General features: G+C 39.4%; 1 protein-coding gene and 1 long non-coding RNA gene across 7 annotated transcripts in view; one reads left to right on the forward strand and one right to left on the reverse strand.

Moving 5' to 3' along the window:
- HECW1 (HECT, C2 and WW domain containing E3 ubiquitin protein ligase 1) overlaps nt 1-8,662 on the forward strand; it is a 236,734-nt gene extending 228,072 nt beyond the window's left edge. For all 5 annotated transcript variants that reach the window (XM_046938349.1, XM_015281616.4, XM_015281615.4 and 2 more), the window contains one exon: nt 3,471-8,662. In XM_046938349.1, the coding sequence (XP_046794305.1) occupies nt 3,471-3,582 (112 nt within the window). In that variant the 3' untranslated portion in view covers nt 3,583-8,662. The remainder of the gene's footprint in view (nt 1-3,470) is intronic.
- Nucleotides 1-15,026, reverse strand: part of LOC107052509 — a 53,189-nt gene extending 38,163 nt beyond the window's left edge. For both annotated transcript variants that reach the window (XR_005857303.2, XR_005857304.2), the window contains exon 1: nt 14,829-15,026. This is a non-coding gene — a long non-coding RNA (uncharacterized LOC107052509). The remainder of the gene's footprint in view (nt 1-14,828) is intronic.
- Nucleotides 15,027-15,029: the final 3 nt, after the last annotated feature.

A 15,029-nucleotide genomic window follows, 5' to 3' on the forward strand; every position in this document is an offset into this window, starting at 1 on the left:
CAGTCACATCCACCAGCTCCCTCAGCACCCTCAGTTGGATCCCATCTGGCCTCATGGACTTGTGACAGTCCAGCTGGAGTAGCAGGTCTTTAACTGTTTCCACCTGAACGGTGAGGAGTTTATTCTGCTCCCCACTCCAGACTTCCCAAGAGGCTGAGCACCCTGATAACTGGTCTGACTTTTGAAGATAGATGTGAAGAAGGCTTTGAGAACCTCAGCCTTTTCCTTATCACTATTGGTCATGTTCCCCACTGCATCGAGTAAAGGATGGAGATTCTCCTTGGTCCTCCTCTTACTGTTAATATATTTATAAAAACATTTTTGTTGTTCTTTACCATAGTGACCAGGTTGAGCTCCTGTTGAGCTTTAGCCTTTCTGATTTTCTCCCTGCATAAGCTACCAACTTCTTTGTACTCTCCCTGAGTTGCCTGTCCCTTCTCCCATAAGAGGTAAACTCTTTTTCTCCCAGAATCTCAGCAAGAGTACCCTGCTCACACCCACCAAACCTGCTTCATGCAATAAAGACAAGCTGCCAGGAAGAACAAAATTTTAAGTGATCCATTTACTGCTTCACTTACTGGATGATGAGGGCATGTGAGGGTCAGGGTTGGTCTGCATGACTTTATCTTGCATTTCTTTCTAGAGAAGCCAGAATCCTTTCCATAAAGCTCTTACCAATCTAATTCTTACTCCAGACCTTTCACTCCCTGAACACTCTCTCAAATGGCAGCGTGCTTGTATGGTTGGAGGCTTAATTAAGGGAAGAAAGACTTCTTTCACTGCAGTGTCTGCTTCTTGCACTGCTGATGTAATGTTTTCACCCCAAGATGTGCAGCAAGCCCAGTACTACAAAACATCAAGTGTCCCCTGGGTTATGCTTACTGTAATAGCTGCCACTGGGATCAGTAGGAAGTCAACACCATTCAGAAGGAACTTAGCTCTTTGCAGATCCCTTGGAAGGGCTCTTCTATAGAAGTGATCACTACAGTAAATCTTGTCATAGGGGAGAGAATGGATTTTTTTTCTGAGTTTCACTAAGTTAAGAATGACTAGAAGTCAACAGCTCTGTGAGACTGTTGCTTAAATGATGTGAAATTAGGTGGATTATGATCAGTCAAGATAAATGTCCACAAGAAAGTAAGTGTCAGTGTAGTGATTGTGGGTATGTCTGCACCACACAGTAGGACACATGAAAACAATGATGCTTTCACATTATCACAGGGTCACAAAATGATTGAAGCTGAAAGGGACTTCTGATAATCATCTAGTCCAGTTTCCTTGCTCAAGTAGGGCCACCCAGAGCACATTACCCAGTACTGTTTCCAGATGGCTTTTGAGTATCACCACGGGAGGAAACTCTACAGCCTCTCTAGGGAACCTGTGCCAGAGCTCAATCAGGAAACATATTTTTCCTCATGTCCAGTCAGAACTTCCTGTGTTTCAGTTTGTACCCATTGCCTCTTATCCTGGCACTGGGCACCACTGAGAAGAGTCTGGCCCCATCCTTTTGACATTCTCCCTTCATATATTTACATACATAACGTATAAGTCTCATACAGGCTTTGGTCTCATACAGTTAAATGTGTCATTGTTGACTACCAGACAGCAATAACACTTTAGGCTTGGGGAAATTACACTGCATAGTCCACAGTCCTGAGCCTTCATGACTATGCTGCTTCCAGTTTTGGAGCCAGGCAGCTGAGCACCTCAGGAACAGCTTTCTGAATGGCACTCTCTTGCCCATGGAGAACACATCCATAATGGATTACAAGAATCCTTCAGTTAATTAACTCCCAGTGGTTGATAAGTATTGACAATGGATTGTAGAAATAACTTATGCTGCCAAAGACTGCTGAGATAAACAGTGCAGGGCTACTCATGGACAATAGATGTGATCTACAACATTTAATTTCAAGGGATATATTAAATAATGGCTTTATTAAGGTTCATTTTTCACTAGCTCTCTTGTGTTCCCAGTTCATTTGTGCGAATTCTGTGTTTATTGTGTACTCTCTCTGGGAACAAGCAGCTAGCAAATCTTCATTTAAGAGGTAAAAAAGGGATGGTAAAAGCTCTCCTAATTGAAGTTGTGTGATACAGTGAAGATTACATGCCTCTGGCTATTTCAGTTGCTTTTAATGATTCACCATCAGTGCTTGATAAAACTCTCCCCCTGAATCTGCAAGTCTCAGGCCAGCCCATCTACCAGCGTCACGTTTTTCACACTTCGTGGGTGGCCTAAGAGATGATTAGCAGAGTTTTAAATAGTTTCTCTAATATAGCTTTTTCGCTTCAATTTTGAGAAATTATCATTGCAGTAAAGGTATTACACAGAAAAGCTAGAAGTAAAACAACTTCACAGCTTCTAAAAATACCAGGGATCAGAAGCTTAGATATTATTAGATGCTGAAGCTGCATTTCCTTCTGTAGAGTTTTGTTGATTCAAGTTTATCAGAGGGAGCAAGAAGGAACAGAAGTATTTCTAGCATCATGTAAAACTCCCAGCAGACTGAAAAAATAATTGTAATAATTTTAATGAAAGTGTGCCTGCCCCGTAGCCCCATTTGATGAATAAGCTCTATGTTTTTCAGTCAGCTGAAATGGATGAACCACTTGGGTTCAAGTTGGGACAGTGTCACTGCTTCATATTTGTATAGAACCTCATGCAGTGAAGTGCCATCAGCACCTGAGTCTAATTGGTGCCACCAGTAGAGCTGCAGCAAGGTGGCGGCACGTATGGAACCCATTCCATGGCTTCTTTTGAAGGTGCTACCAACTGGGGGTAAACAGAATGACAGAACTGGGAAGAGAGAGTCCTCGTGTTGGCAACTTGCTCTGCTTTTGCTTTGTCCACTAGAAATAAATCACATTTAACAGCCAGGCTTGCAGAGATGTCTGACAGTTGACTTACAGGAACATAGTTAGCAGCTTTTCTTATTCAGTTAGCAGATCACTGAATGGTCTTTTACCAGTCAGCTCTGCCTCATTATAAGCACATTCTGAACTCATTCTTTCGGTATAGTGGATCATATTACGTCTGTCCACAGGCTCAAAACTTATTAGCTGCTCATGTTAGATGTACAGCTGAGTCGCATTTTTTGGGGGGGGGAGGAGGTGGAACTCAAGGCAACTGAAGTTGTAGTGGAACTTTTTCTGTATCAGGGCCTAGGCTCCTCAGTGACCTCTGACATTTTCCTATGTGAAGATACCTGCAATATTTAATGCAGGGATAGCAGAGAATGACATTATGTTTATACTTAGCTTGAGTCTTATATTTGAAATATTCATTTGTATGTGCACATGTATTTCAGTACCTCAGACTTTCGGGGAATTACAGTTTTATTTAATAGTTACAATTTTTTTCTCTCTCAAGTGAACTTGAATGTCTTGAGAACTTGTTTTCTCAATATTTGTTTCCTCTTTTATTCATTTGAATTAAACTTAACATGCAGCATATTTTCCTTCTACAGGGCACATACATGTTTCAACCGCTTGGATCTTCCACCTTACCCCTCATATTCTATGCTGTATGAAAAGCTGTTGACAGCTGTTGAAGAAACTAGTACCTTTGGACTTGAATGAGGGAGTTCAGGCAATTCTGGTGTTTTTCTGGCTATTGATGTCATCTTTCCAACATCATTTAATATTGGTTTCCCATGTTTTTATTTTTGAAAATAAAACAGAAAAGAATCAAGATTGACAAAGGCTGTGCATGAAGAACTGCCACCCTCCAAGATCCAACCTTCATGCTTTCATCCTGTTTCCTATGGACTGCTAGTCTGTATGCAATAGAAAAACAACTGTCTCAAGGTTTCTGTATATCTCTACATACCTCCATTAATAACAATGAAAATACAAATGCAAGTTACACTACACTTGATCAAATGTTAGCAAATGTTTACTTCCACCTACACTGATTAAAAAATAATAATAAAAAAAAAAATTAAAAAAATCAAGCATTCCAAGGTTTTATATACTAACATTTTCTAAATCAATTTGCAGACCATCTTACTTAACAGTGGAATACAGTACTAGGAGCTGCTCAAACATAATTCTTCATTCATTCTTGTTTTCTCTGTACATATTGTCCATCTCAGAGACACTAATGAACAAAACTGAAATTTTTATATACGAATTCACATCAGTTGCATCAGCTGGAAGTGGCCCAGATTCATGGTGCTGATAAGACCTTCAAAAACTTAAAAAACAACCTGTAGTGCAATGCAAATCATAACAGCGATTGCTACAATTGTTCCTTGACAGTGCAGGAGAGAACTTGCACTTCAGATATATTGGGATGGGCATCTCTATTTTAATGTTTACCACACAAGAAGCACAAGTTTGTGCACACTAAAGAATATCTTCTTATGCAGCATAAAGACCAGGCTCCCTTACCTTAGTATTGTATGCAGCAAGGAAAAGGGGAAATAAGATGAATGTTCTACTTTTGTGAATACCCTTGGATTCTGTTTACCTGATCTTTGTTCTCTGATGTTTAAAATGCTCCTTTCCCCCAAATGGGAAGTACAGACAATTTCATCCCCTGTGTCAGAAGCCATTTACTGTCTGTCAGACTGGGCCAATCTATGGTTGCTGGGGACAGGTTTTGGTTTTGCCATTTTTCTTTTCTTGTTCAGTGCAAATCTCCATAACCTTGAGAGTAGTTATAGACAGAAAGTTTTAGTCTAGGATCTATTGAATGAGAAGCTGCAGTGAATGGTGGTGCTTGTCAAGGATGAAGGGTACTGTAACTCTTTTATGGTTAAAATTCTGTTGTAGTTCCTCTTTGAGTCAGCCCAAAGGCCCTCCAGCTATGTTAAGTATGACCAAACTTAAGAGCAATCTCTTATTATTTCAGACAGAACCCACTTCAAATTGGTGTACTTTGCATTCCAACTCTGAAAGCAGGGAAGAAAAGGAAAACAGCAGTAGGCTTGTTTTTGGAAGGACTTTCCTGAGGCTATTACAGGCAACATCACTGTTCTGCTGTGTTCTACTTAATAATATTTGCTGCCCTTGTTTTCCAAGACTGATCTCAAATTGAAAGTGTTTCTCTTAACTGGGAAAAGAAAATAAATATCATTACTTCTGATGCTAAACATGTGAAAGGATGCGTGAAATAGGAAGTGAGAGACTTGTGAATGGTGAGTGAAGGTAAGTAAGAAGGTTACCTCATAGTATCTAGCAGTTCACATGAAATACCATACTTCCTTGGGGGCTTGTTACAGTTGTGTACTAGCTGTGCTTCAGAATGATTAAAATCAGATTACTTCAATGTCTGAAACATCTTATTTCCAGTTTTATCTCCAGATAAAAGAGCTGAACTCTGCTTTCTCACATAGCTGAATGGTGGCTACACAAACTCATCACACTTGAAAAACTGCATTCTTACTTTTGTACCATTCTGCTTTGATTCTTAGGTTAGTAGACAGCTGAAAGGTGAGGGAACCCAAAGTATGTTCCTAGACAGTAGGTTTTATTAGTGATATAGAAAATACTTGGGATACTTATGTTGCTCCATTCATTCTATTTCTGTAAAATTTCAGCCTCTTTTATAGTAATTTATTGCATGGCTTTTACTGAGAGTGTATTTTAAAATACACTTTATTCATATTGTGTACAGTTGTTAGGGATGCCTTAACTACATGTCACCTTTCTTATACCAGACACCAGAAATTATGCCTGTTATTTCCACAAAACTCGAGCATCTACTGCACATACCCAGCCCCACAGCAGAGTAAAGGTGGAATCTTTTTTCTGAGACCATCTGTCACATGCACATGAACTACATAAGGGTGAGCCAAAGCATAAAAAAACAAACAAAATCTTCCAGTGCACATTACTTCTGCCTCTTTGCCAGTGGGCTCTAAAATTCAGTGAGTTCCTGATATATTCCTATTCATACTAATGTAATAAAGTTATCTGTACTTTGTCAAACGTTGAGTGTCTTCCAGCAATAGAAGAAAAGGCAGATAAGTATCCAGTTGGTTTGGCAAAAGAGAACAGTACATGAAGAGCTGTCTCAATGACATAGTAAAAGAAGTAAAAAAAAAAATTCTTTACAATGCTGTATAGTTAATTTTTTTTATGTATTTAAAACTCTATTTTATTACGAAAAAGTGAAACTATTTTTTGTAGCGTAATAAAAGATATTTGTATTTCAGAGGCAGCATCAAAACCCAATGACTGAAAAAACAAAAGCTTTCTCCTGAAATTCTTCTTCACAGCATATTCTGGCCCTCACCACATACGGAGATCTAAATGAGGTGCCATGCATCTCCAGGTTTGATAAATGCCATCTCAAGCAGCTTGTGTGTTCCTGCTCTAGAAAATATATAGCATATCCTGCTACTTCCCATCAAAATCTTTAGTCCAAGCTAGCTTTCAAGTGCACAAGCTAGGAGTATTTTTAAAAGTTTTTATTCGTAGGTGTTTGTGATGACATCAAAGTAACAAGATCATGCAAATTTTGTTGCAGGATTTTGTTTGTTTGTTTGTTTGGGTTTTTTGTTGTTGTTTTTTTTTTGTTGTTAGTTTTTGTTTGTTTGTTTTAGTCTAAAGTCAGGAATAGAGAAAAGCAAATGTTTTCATAAAGATAAAGAAAACACCATGCTACTCTTGCTTTTTATTCACATCCCATCTCTATCCCTCTATTTTGCCAAATGCCCTATCCCCATATGTTTTCAAATGCTGATATCATCTCTGGGTATCCAGATCTGCACTTCACAGGTGCATTTTTCCATTCATACCACAGCCTGAATCTGGACCCAATCTGAAGTGAAGGGGAAGCCATTCACCTTGGTGTCCCGGTATGTTGGAGTGAGAGGGAGAGAATGGTGCTAACAAGTGAGGGGAAGAAACCATCATCTCCTTTGCCCTGTTACTAAACCTGTCCATTACGTAATAAATTGATTTTGCTTTATTACTTCAATACAGCCCTCCTTGTTCATCTTATGATGCAAATGCTATTATTAGTATCTGTGCTCTCTTCCTAGGTCTGCATTTTCATTTGTAAAATATGACTCCAAATTACAGAATTTCTGGTTTCAGTTTCTCATAGGAAAGACTTTCAAATTTTGCATCATGCAGACTTACACGAAATACACGAGCAATGAACATTTAAAAAATCTGTTCAGCTCCTTCACTTTAGTTCACTTTGCACATGGTGTTGGCTAGATTAAGATATGACATGAACATCAGCAGATTTTAAATTGCAAATTAAAAGTGGAATAGGCAATCTGACAGCTTTCTTGAAATGCAGTCTCTGACAGGAGGAACAGATGATGGTAATTTGCACATTTGGATTCAGAGGGTTTAGTTTTCTCAAAGTGATCGTTGTGATGGTATTGTAGAAGGAAGAAGCACAGAACTGCTGTTGATGAAATCCTGGTGCTATAGCAGTTTTATGCTGAAGATAATAGAATGAAAATAAGTATTTGAAGGTCCTGCGCCTTGAAGAAGTCACACTGACTATTCAAGCACATAAGCTATGTAGAATTTGATCCAGTACAATCACAGCTGTACCTTACTGTTGTCTGCATCAGGTCTAAACTTTACAAATGTCATTTCAGTCTGCAGTACATTCTGTGAGCATCCAGTCTCAATCATGTGGCTGTGCATATTTGGAACTTGATTTTATGTTCTAGGGAGTTATATGGCTATGACAAAGCAAGGAGTCCAAATTACCCTAACATCTAATGGAGAAATCATGAGTTTTGTACAGTCTGACACAGGACTTTTTTCACCGAGTTTGCTCAAGTGCCCATGAAGTTTTTAGCGAACTGTAGCTAAGGTTTGAGTTGGCATTCTAGTCTGAGAGACAGTCTGTGGAGGGAGTTGGCTTTGTGCTTTTTATTCTTGTTTCACAGTAACAAATAGTTGACATACCTCTAGCTCAAAAAAGTAGGATACTGAATTCTGACATGGAAATTGACTAACAAATAAACTAAAATATACACTCACAGCAGAGGAGCTAAACTTGCCCTTTGCTATTAATCCTGGGACAGTCTATGGAAATCCAGATGGATGAATGCGATGAGATTTGTTTAATTTCTGTTGAAATAATATTTTTTTGCCCTGTCTCTATGGTAATATTAATAGGGCTTCCCAGTCAAGATTGAACACTTTCAGTCAAATGCAGACCAACAGATCTTTCTATAATAAATGTGGTGCTTTTTCTATTATAATTCTTGCTGTACCTCAATGTTCATTATTAAAAACAAACAAACACAAACAAAAAAACAAAACAAAACAAAACAAAACTGCTGCAATATACTAAATCTGATAGGATTTCCAGTCATCACAAGGTCCAACAGATTGGATTGTTACTTTCTCTCTGTTGAGTCATGTAGTTCCTTTGTTCTAGTAGAAAAACAGATGCCTGTACATAGTAGTTACTAGATATAGTATACTAGATATATTGTACCATTAGCCAAATTCCCTGCAGCTTCCAATTTCTCTAAAAAAAAAAAAAAAAAAAAGATATGTCTGTTATGTCTGTTACGATTTTTGTTAAAGACTAGATAAAGTCAATGGCAGGAAAGGTCCTCATTGTTGGACTGATTTTGCTTATATTGACAGAAAAATGTCACATGATAGGCTGTGCTTTCTATTCAACCATATCACTATAGAGGAATGTCAATAAAATCACTTTGTTATGGTATTGTGTGGACTGTCTCTTTCAAATAATTTATTTTGTAGAGGAAGTATTTTACTAGAGCGGGGGGAAACTGGCATAGGTGAAAGTTCACTGACTTGAGTTGCTCTTCCTCTGCCAGGACAAGATCTTATCCATTCATTGCATTTAGGCCTTTCCACTGCTTTTGTTCAATTTACCAGGGTACATGTCTAAAACTTGAGGTTCTCCCAAAAGTGTGCATAACCAAAGCCCTTGTACTCTCCTAGACAACCCTAAGACAAGCTCTGCCTTGAAAGTATGTGAGGTTATTGTTATAGAAAAAAACTGGACAAACAGGGACAAAAGAGGTACTTACCTCACTTCCACATCTAATTACTGCATTACAGGTGCAGCAAGTGCAAAGATGATTTCTTAATAGAGTATGCTAAGTCTGCATTAAGTGTTGACAGCAAATAAGTACCAGATGCTGTGGAATTCTCAGTATGTCACACCCATTTCTTTGCTGCTCATCACTGTAATATCTCAGGCATGTTTTATTAGCACATTCCAGGTTAGATTAACACATCTCAGATATACAGTCAGCTGACCATACATGACACCTTGCTGACCATACTGTTTTCTTACATAAATGGTATCTCATGAGGGATAATGGTAGAAAAGGACTGCTGGAAAGCTTAAATCAAACACGAATAGTTTTTACAAGGAAAAATAGAAAGAGTCAGAAGACTCTCCGAGGAAAATGGTAAGCAACATTAGAAAAAAGCAGTGAGATGAGCTACTAATCATTAGGGTGGATCAAAGACATCAGTTCCTGCAACAGTAATCTGTTTATGTGGCTGGAACCACGTCTCTTATAATAACTCATTTTGTGAACTGAATTTTTGCTAAAATACAGGAACATTTCACCTGAAGCCTCCATGAGATATCCTTCTGGCATGTCAACGAAACTCCATCAGCCTATAGGATGCACCAATAATAGTCCCATCCCACCCTGTGGTAGCAAAGTCATAGGTTTTTTTTTTTTTTAAATACACAAAAAGTCAGCTCAGAGCCTGACTGTTGTTCTCGTATAAGATGGCAGTTGGATAATAATTGTCATTTCTGCAGAACAATGGAGAACAAAGAAGAGAGAACAATGCTACAAAGGATCCACTGTGTCTCCTCTAATCATAAATCCTTCATGAGCTGCAAAACTACTCTCTATTTTTTTTTTTAATTTAATTCTGGTAGCCTTCAAAATTGATTTTGCCTGAAAATACTTCTCATGGGTTTATCAAAATGAAGTGGGTTTTGTTTGTTTAGTTCCCATTTTCTTGGAATATTGGAGAAAAAAAAAAACGACATACTATTCTGTCTGAAACATAAGCCTGCTTCCTATTTGTATGAGGCTTCGCTGCAAAGCAGGTTTATATTGTCATAACTCTACTGTAAACAAAGTTCACTCCCACAGAGCCACTCTAGCTGGAGAATGCATGAACACTACACCCCATTATATTTTTCCTAAATCACTATCATGTAGGATTTCATATAATAAACTTCCATGGTATAAGAAAATAGTAGAGCTACATGGGAAAGTTTTCCATGTCAGTGATAAACAAGAGTAATACTGAGGTCACCTGTGTTCCCTTCTGTGAAGATGAATACACTTCAGAAATGCATTTCAATATCAAAATAAAAGACAATTTCAACAGACAGAAGTTTAGGAACTGTTGCTGTGATTTCCTAACGCTAGTTTTCCAGAATCAAAATAGCATACAAAAATAAATTGCACACACATATTTTTCTGTTTGCAGAATTAAAATGTATGCTTCAGCCAGCAGGCAAAGCGGTATATGTGCCTCGCATAGTCATCACATTTAGATAACAGCTTTGCAGGAATGCAGCTGGGGCAGCACTGGAGTCTGCTCAGGAACATTGTTACAAGCTGTGATTTGACTTCAATATCTCCTTGTTATTTCTTAGTATTAAATCCAACTGGTGAATTTTTTAGAATGACTGGAAGTAGTAACACAGATTACTATAAAAGATTATACTTGCAATGTATGAGGATGTGTCTGACGACAGCTTTGGCATCCTTGGCAAGTGAATGCAAACTTCCCTGTTTTTGGCCTGGAATTTAACAGCTTTTGTGATTTAGGTACTGATTAATAGAAATGGGACCTCAGAATGTCATCTTTACTACCCTGGTGTGTAAAGCACACAACATGGCTTTCAAACATCATAATAGTGCTTCAATTTAAAGTATTTAAGTATTTTAAAGTACAAACTGAAACACATTACCTTCATGCACTGGACATAGAGATGAAGTATAATTGCATCCTTAATTTTGTAAAATATGAAGTCTACCTTGTTTGTGGAAGACGAATCAGTCTCTGGGACTGACTTGGTGCTGCAGAGCAGTGAAAGTGATCTGAGGAGCACCCAATCTGATTGGGGACCCATTTGATGTGTTTTCCAACTGGTATATGAGTGCTATTGTAACATATATAAAGCTCCTGTTCAAATAGAAAACTGCAAAATATGAACCGGTGAAAACATTTGGGAAGGTTATTCTAAGATCCTCCTAGGGCAAACTTAATTTATCTGTCCTGGAAATAATGAAATAAAACCCTAGGAGCAAAATGAAAAATTACTGCCACATGAGCAGCAGTTTATATTAAAACTTTCACAAATGTAAAAATAATTCCACAAAATGATGCATAGTGTTGCCACTTAGTAGAGCTCTGCTTCCTATCCTCAGGTTGGAAAAGTGAAAACTAGTAACACTTTTTTTGTTGTAGCTAGTAAAAACTTTCAGTTTGTACAGACATAGCATAGGACTGTTTTTCAGTACTGTTGGGTACTCAGAGATCTTGTGCAAGTGCCTTTACGTGATGACAAAAAGAATTTGATGAATACAGGAGTGAAGCAACTCAGGTGATGAACTCTTCCTGCTGGCTCATGTGTAAAACAATCACGTAGAGAAATAAGGGATTCATCAGTGCAAAATAAATGACCTCATACGGAGCTCAGGCAGCCTGCAGAAATTCCAACCACAGAAGATCATACTTCTCTGTGACTACGTAAGTTGAAAGGATGAATTTAGCACCTGAAAAACAACCTTAAGCAAGTTCTGCGTGTTGAGCTATGGATACATAGATTCCATGTTTCTGTTATAAATGGATCACGATGATGATGACAATCATTTAGGATGATCATGTACAAGCTGCCTGAACACTTTCACATTGGAAAGGGAAAGGCTCTGTCAAGACCAAGCTGAAGTCAGATAATACAGCTGAGCAAAACTTAGGTCCCTGTGTAACACAACTCTAGAGCAGAACTGAGATCTCTCCTTCATTCCAGTGCATACAGATTTAAGTGGAAAAGAGCATTCTTTTAAACAGAATACTGGTGGTGGTGTCCTCCACCTTACCTCCTGCTCATCAGCCTGCAGGCCAAACATTGCTATGAGAATGAACTCCTTGGATGCTGTTGGCAGAAAAAATATACTGAAATATTAAACAGTTATCTGTATACACAGAAACAAGTGTTCATGTTATCCACGTACAATTGGTCATACAATAGGTAATGTTACAGTGATTGAAGCCGAACATCCAAAGAAAAAGAATTTATATTTTTTTCAGTAGGTAATACATGAGAGTAACCAGCCTAGATACATCTGTTTGCTCATCTCCAAATAAATCAAACACTATCCACTCATGCACACATTTCTCCTTCTGTGGACCCTGCACGTAAGCTTGTGCTGCAGTATTTAAAACTGTAAGTGCTATTTTAGTACACAGGTAAACCTACAGCGAGTCATGAAGAGTATGTTTATTCTTTCTATAGGGAAAACTATGATTCCATATTCCAAGTCCATAATACTCCAGCATTGCTGAGCAAATCAGTTTTAAAGATAGCAAAGCACATTTTTTTTCTGTCATTGTCACATCCTCCGGATAATTCTGTCTAAAAGTGCAACAGATCCAACTTTCTGTTATACTAAGACACTGGGCTTCTGATGTCACTGGTATTTTCTACCCTATGGAAGAAAAACAGATAAATTTAGGTGTCGTATGGAATAAAAGTTCTTTCACAAAAAAGGAAACAATACATTCAGAATTCTCCATAACTTAGATGCAAACATATTCTAAATTTGTTTGAATAAATATATGTCCAAAAATTGAAAGCCTGTGATTTGTTGTATACAGAATCAATTGCTAAATTTTTTAAGGAATTAAATTATCTAAAACGTATGATTTACTATAAATTTGGCCAGGGAATCTTAAATATCCTCAAATATTTTAAGGATGCTCTGTTCGTGTTTCAGAATCAGTAATTGTGCTTCTTTCCAACAATTTTCTTTGCAGATTCTTTTTTTTTTTCTCCAAGGGATATGTGATTGAGGAAGTGTGTAAAGAAGTAGGAAAGATTACATGAATTAAGTATCTGAAACCTTTATTTAGGATTAATATGCTTTTAAGATAAGAAAGAACATTTTTTCAGAAAACAGTACTTTTTCCATGGTGAATGCCTCTGACTGTACTTTTAGATGTAACAATTTTTAACCACCGTTTAATCTGACTCTTATCATTACGCAGAAGCAGTCCGGCCCTGCTACAATCTAAACAACATTCTGAGTGGAAAGCACATCAATACCGTAAGTCTCAAACTCTCCATTATTCTGGTTCTGGAAATTATTCTTCAGCTACTTAATCCTGCAAATCAGGTTTGGCATTAAGTGAATGAGGGAGTTTCAGAGAAACACCTTGTCAGCAGTTGTTCTCCCATTTGAATCTTCACCAATTAATGACTGGGGTTTGGCCTGGATCCTGCCTTGCACGCTGGCCTGCTTCCTCATTAGCCACTCCTTCATGCTCTAGACACTGGCAGGCAGTGGCACACAGATGCTGTGCCCTGAATGGAGACAAATTCAGCAGGTCTGCCTGGGCAAGCTACTGCCACACAGAACTACTCTCTTAAGCACTTCAGGACACTAGGGAAGACAAGCAGTGAAGGGTCACTGAGATGAGCTGAGCGTGGCTATTTCCCAAGCCTCTTCCAGTTCTGTCCATCAGCCAAACAACCACAGAAACAAACTCTACCCTTGGTTAAGGAACACAGGTCTGCCCTGCCAGACCAGAGCATGCTAGCAGCACATAAGCCCTCACACTAGATCAACCCTGTATCTTCTCCCCTTCCCATATCTTCTCCATTATTTTATAACAACCTGTGCAGTGGCGAATAGTAAAAACTTCACAAGCATACAAAATAAAATTGCAACTATGGACTACACATACAACTATGTACATAGGTTGCTCTGAAAGTGATGCCTCCTATTTATTTCTATGGAAACCACAACAGATATAAAGAGCACAATAACTCCAATTGATACAGCAAATTCTCAGCTATGAAACACTGTTTTTCAGCATTGTCATCAACATTAGCTTTGCATTTTTGCCACTGATGAACAAGAGCTTCCATGAGGTGACCCACTGTCACCACTGCTGCTCATATCCACTGTCTGGTCCCCATAAATAGTCAGCAAGCATCAATGAATGTCAATGGGTCCCATTTTTTCCACATGGAGAAATTTTGCTTCGCTTCATTCACGCTCCCATGTCAGATGCCAATTTGTCAGACTGCCCCTCTGCTGGCATCTATCACACAGCAATAAAATGTAACAGAATATTGGTGGGAAGGCTCAACATAGGGGTTGAGTAGTTGAGTGGTTGCCATACCACCAACATCCACCTCTGTTGTCATGGGCCACCATAACAGAGGGTATTACTTTCAGGGCAGCCCTTGTATAACTATAACGAGAGCAAAACTTTGGAGCTTATTTATGTCTTGAAGTTTAAAATCCGAAATTCTTTAATGCGCTACCGTAAAGCTTCCTGCAGAAATCAGCCTGACCTTTCTAAGGCCCTTCCGATCCCCACAGCCCCGTACAGCCGCCCTGCGTTCATGCGCACGCGGAGGAGAGTCATGAGGTGCACCCCGCTCCTCTCGAGCTCGCACTGCAGGCAGCACCGCGGCCACGCACAAGCGGCAGGGAGGCGTCACTGGCTGGGCTCAGGCTGTCCCACTCGGAGCTGCCACTCACGGCAGTCCTCGCCCTTCTCCGCGCCCTGCCCCGCGGTGTCCCGGCAGCCCTCCGTCCCGTTTCCCCACAGGGCTGGCGCTTCCCGGCCAGCTCCCACGGTTTTACCTCAGGCCTTCGCCCTTCTATCCCACGGCTCCCTCAAGGCACTCGTGAGGGTTCACCACGCCACTGAGATCCCTGTGCAGCGGTGCCGCGCCAACAACACGCTCCGGCATCAAAACCGCCGGCGGCCAGCTCTCGTTCCAACCGCGCTCACCACCTCCGCCCTCGACAGGTGGCGCTGCCCCGCCGCCGTGCAGCCCCGCG

Source organism: Gallus gallus, chromosome 2, assembly GCF_016699485.2.
Source record: "Gallus gallus isolate bGalGal1 chromosome 2, bGalGal1.mat.broiler.GRCg7b, whole genome shotgun sequence".
In the NCBI taxonomy this organism is placed as follows: Eukaryota; Metazoa; Chordata; class Aves; order Galliformes; family Phasianidae; genus Gallus; species Gallus gallus.